Here is a 5205-nt window from a genome sequence, read left to right as displayed (position 1 = left end):
TTGCTCCTATCCCCTTATCTCACAGAGAAAAATGGCATCTCCCTGCTCAATAATTCTTTCTGCTGCTTCGATGGAGAAAAAAACAACAAAACAAAAGCAAAACAAAAATGTCTGTTTCTCGACACCTCTGTTCTGCAACAAAATGATAATGCCTCCATTTGCACGTTGTATGCCAAAGACACAGATAGTAGACTTTATCATGCAAAAAACAAACTTTATTCCTGTCAGCCTTCTAGATGCTTGCTCTTTCATTTCTCTGATGTTCTCACATACAGTACTAGCACACAGAATGACACACGCGCATAAGAGAAAAACAGAAAACATCCCATCCCTTTTTACAGATCCATCATACAGTACATGAGCCACACAGAACAAAAAGACCTCCTATGCCTCATCACTTGTTTTTGAGACTGTTTTTGTTACTGCTCCTGTAAACACTAATTGGTTTTTGCTGTGCCTTCATGGGTTGTGCAGCCCATTGCAATTTTGGACTATGTTTTTGTGCAGTGGTGCTGCAATAGGCTCTAGGACACTGTGAAATTTGTTAATGAAGTGGGTAGATGGATGAATGAATGGATGATAGAATAAATGACCAAGAGGAGAAAGAAATGATGAAAGAAGATGGATGGATAGGTATGTGAATATATATCAGAAATTGTTACTCCTCATACACAATTTGATGTACAATCTTGTACAATCATGTACAATCTTTTGCTCAAAGCAATATCCCTAGATTACTACTGTGGTTTGGAGAACTGTAGTCTTTTAAGAATAAATGATTTCATTTATTTGTTAATTAGAGACATCAATTTAATGCTTAGAGCTAAAGATGGATGCATCTGTTATTGTGGTTTTATTTCAGTGCATATGCAGTACCAGCATAGTGGGAATACATCAGCAACTCACAGGGGAAAAACTTAAGAGGTCTAAGCTGCAAGCTGCTTGAATGAAGACACCAATCAGGGAGTAGGAGTGTCTAGCTGTGGATCTTTTACTTAAATAGTTCTTGTAGTTGTTTGCTTTACACAGAATACATTGGCTATTTGAAATAACCAAGTGAAGAAGTTTGAAAAGAGCATTCATCATGGATTTAAATGTGGGTCATTGCTATACAAACAATAATAAATCTTGCATAAAATTAGACAGAGAACCTGAAACATCTTTGTTGCTTTACTTTTTCTCAGGAGTTGTTATTGTGGCAACAGTCTTTGGGAATCTCTTGGTGGTTATTTCTGTCTCTCATTTCAAGCAGCTTCATACACCCACTAACTTTCTTGTTCTCTCACTAGCTGTTGCAGATTTTCTGATAGGTCTGCTTGTTATGCCTTTTGAATTTTCTTCAACAATAGAATATTGCTGGTATTTTGGAAAAGGAATTTGCCCTTTTTATCTCAATTATGCAATTCTATTGAGTTCAGCTTCTGTTGCACATTTGGTTGTCATTTCAATGGATCGTTACATTGCTGTGTGTCATCCATTCTTTTACAGCAGTAAAATGACTAATGCTGTAATGGCCTTTTGCATTGCACTTGTATGGCTTGTATCCCTTTTGTTCACATTGATATTTCTTCATTTCAGTGGTGGTTCAATTGACATGGAAGAATGTGACGGTCTGTGCAGGATAATTCATTCTGCATTCTGGTGGAGTGTTTATCTTGTTTTTATCTTTGCTTTGCCAGTTGCAATTATGATATTTTTATATGCAATTATATTTTTAGTTGCAAAGAGTCATGCAAGAGCTATCAGAGCTTCTGTGCAGAAAATGGAAAATGGCGAGAGCAAAAAAAGCAATCTGTCTAAATCATCTGAGAGAAAGGCTGCTAAAACATTAGGGATAGTTGTGGCAGTTTTTATTATCTGTGTGTCACCAAACTTCCTCATTGGTCCAATTCTTGAAAGTTTACCTGCTCAGTCTCTTTCTAGTCTTTTCATGTATGATTTACATGATGGATTTGGTTTGCTGTTTGTAATAAACTATGGCATGAATCCATTCATTTATGCTTTTTTTTACCCCTGGTTTCAGAAATCTCTGAAAATGATGGCAACTTTTAAAATATTTCAACCGGCATCCTCACTAACTAACTTATTTCCTGAAAAGTAGAATTAAAATAAAGTACATGTGAATGCACAGAAACACATTTCACTTATCAGGTTTGTAGAGAATTAATTTCTAAATCGCATGCTTTAGACTGCTATGGTACTTCAAAATTTTTAGTTGTTTCATTAGAAAATAAAAGATGGTTTTGATCGAGTCCTTCAGGATTACACTTTTATTTTAGGTATTCTTTTGCAAATTAATTTTAAACTGAATTCTTGTATTTGTGGTAAACATGTTTAATTTATGAGCCAAAAAATCATGTGCCTTTATGTACACTCTACACTTCAACATGTTTTAATTTCAGTTCTTCATAAAAGATGATATACTATCATCTAGCAGTTGAATGATTATATTCTCAGTTTAAACTTTGCATATTTCTTCTTTTTGTTAGATGTGAAAACAAGCAATATCGTCAATAATATAAAATATAGCATAACTCAAAACAAATTTAACAAATATAATGTTGTTTCTTCTCATGGAAAAAATCTGAGAAGTAAAATATAACTTAGTGTGATTAATGTTTGTTCATATAAAGTAAAAAGCACATTAGACAGAATAATAAAATGTTTTAATTTATTGACAGTATTACAAAGAAAGGACCTAAAGAGAGATTAAAGATGAGATGAAATACCTGAAAAACAATTTAAAAAAACTGTTGAACTAATACTTTTGTTATTTCTGTCGGTGATATACAGGCTGTTGAAACATTATTTTCAGATCTTTACTTCTATGAAACTGAATTTTTAAGTGTTTGTTTTAATGTTCCAAATTACTAAGTAGGTAAATATGAATGATTAAATCATTTGGAAGACAACAAAAAGAGAAAATATTATTAATTTGCATAACCAAAAAATATCACTCTACTGCAACACCAATGAATGTCATTTTAAAAATAAAGGGAAACACAGCCCACTTTTTAATTAACTGATTTCAGGCTAACACCTAATACAACAGAATTTTTTAAAGGACCCAAGTGGGAGCATTAGGCAAACAAGCTTTTTGTATTAACTGATCTCCAGGTAATCGTAACCACAGCAAACATGCATATACACCACAAGCGTGGGAGACACCCAGATGAAGGTGGGATTATCTTGAATACGATGTGAAAAAAAAGATGAACTTGCTGCTTAACTTGACTCTGTAAATAATTCCTTTTAAATATACTGTAAATAATATGTTCTATATGAAGTCATCATTAATAAAATTAAAAGTGGTCATTTAAAACCTTAAGTAATCGCAACAGTGTTTTTTTTATTAGTATGTTTAATGTACATGTATTTAGCTAGGTGGCCTTGAAACAGTATTTTGTTAATGTGGTGTGTGTGACTGGACTGGCTGTCTTTCTCTCTCTATATGCTGTGTTTGCATTTCTGTGTGTATATTCACAAAAGTAGGGATGGTAGCATACTGGTCAGTTTTGCTCCTAATTAGTTGAAAATGTTTCAGATCCCAGCTGGTCACTGTCTGTGTGGAGCTCTTTCTGTGTCTGGAGTGCTTTTTTCCATGTTCTCTTCAAACAAAAACAATTCAGTGCACTGTAGACTGTCAGAATGTGTGTGGTGCCGGCATGATTATGACTTATAGTAGACATGCAGCTTATTCCAAAGATGTTTTCTGTCATTTTCCCAGTGCTGCTGAAATCAACTGTGACACAGTAATGATGTAAAATGTGTAAAACTTTTTTTCATGATGAATGATTGAATCAATAAGACAATAAATTACCAAGAACAAAAAGAGATGGGTAAAGAAAACAGAGAGGTGAATATATGGATATGTATGCAAAATTGTGGAATGACGTAATGACTCAGGTGCCTGATGTACTTCAGTCTAAAGGACATTCTAGTTATGTATTTTACATGCAATCTGTGCTCAGATCAATGTCCCTAGAGAAGTAGTCAGGACATATTGATACATTGAACTGCTACATTCTGAGAGAACCTATCCAGAACCTAAGCTAGTAATACTTTCTCTCTGAAAAAATGGTGATATATAGTATCTGGCAAGAGGCCTGAAAAAACATTGTTTTTCCCATTCCTCTATAACATTGCAACCTAAGCTGATAAGGTTCTGCTGGGCCAGCAGCAGCCAGTTCCTTTTAAACAAGATTGGGGAAATGTTACTTTTAAAAGTAACTTAGTTAGATTACTCATTACTAAAAAAGTAATCAAATCCTATACATTGTCACGGGTGGCTGGGGGGGGGCGACCTGGCTGGGACGTCCCAGAGGACTGGAAGAGGGCTTACACCTGCCCCAGACCACGTGGGGGCGACCACCCTGGTGGCTATGGTGACCATGGGTACAGAGAATGGAAGCTCAACCCTGTAGGGGCCCGTGGTCACTGCCAGGGGGTGCCCGGATGCTTTGGGAGCCCTGGACCTCAGCACTTCCGCCACACCCGGAAGTGCTGGGGGGAAAAGGAGCAGGGACACCCTGAGTGCTTCCAGGGATGGAGCCGGCACTTCTGCCACACTGGGGAGTGCCGGTGGAAGGTTGCCGGGATGCACCTGGAGCACATCCGGGTGTGCATAAAAGGGGCCGCCTCCCCTCATACGTTGACGAGAGTCAGGTGGAAGAAGGACGAAGTCTGGAGGAGAGATAAGGAGGCGGCCTGAAGGAGAAGGCATTGCATTGTGGCCAGGACTTTGGGATTTGTGAGCACTTAACTGTAAATATGGTTGTAAATAAACGTGTGGGGGGTAACTTAAATGTGTCTGCCTGTCTGTGTCCGGAGTATGTTCCACAACATATATATTATATATATATATATCCATCCATCCATCCATTTTCCAACCCGCTATATCCTAACTACAGGGTCATGGGGGTCTGCTGGAGCCAATCCCAGCCAACACAGGGCGCAAGGCAGGAAACAAACCCCGAGCAGGGCACCAGCCCACCGCAGGGCGCACACACACACACCCAGACACCAAGCACACACTAAGGACAATTTAGAATTGCCAATGCACCTAACCTGCATGTCTTTGGACTGCAGGAGGAAACCAGACATATATATAGTGATGGGTGAGTCACTGTCTTGCACCACAAAACACAAGGATGAGTCTCAGTACTTTAGCAAAACAAGCTTTATTCAGCTTGAAACAGAAACAGC

General features: G+C 37.6%; 1 protein-coding gene across 1 annotated transcript; it reads left to right on the top strand.

The window, feature by feature from the left end:
* Positions 1–1043: 1043 nt before the first annotated feature.
* Positions 1044–2340, top strand: LOC127526943 (trace amine-associated receptor 9-like). The gene has a single exon (XM_051924184.1). It carries the CDS (start codon positions 1085–1087, stop codon positions 2099–2101), a length of 1017 nt encoding a protein of 338 aa, XP_051780144.1. The 5' UTR covers positions 1044–1084; the 3' UTR covers positions 2102–2340.
* The last annotated feature ends 2865 nt before the right edge of the window (positions 2341–5205 follow it).

Source organism: Erpetoichthys calabaricus, chromosome 3 (assembly GCF_900747795.2).
Source record: "Erpetoichthys calabaricus chromosome 3, fErpCal1.3, whole genome shotgun sequence".
Lineage (NCBI taxonomy): Eukaryota > Metazoa > Chordata > Cladistia > Polypteriformes > Polypteridae > Erpetoichthys > Erpetoichthys calabaricus.
This window is presented reverse-complemented; position numbering and strand designations above follow the sequence as displayed.

Excerpts from the sequence above, each read along its gene's own strand:
- LOC127526943 (XM_051924184.1), top strand. The coding sequence starts at position 1,085 with ATGGATTTAAATGTGGGTCATTGCTATACAAACAATAATAAATCTTGC.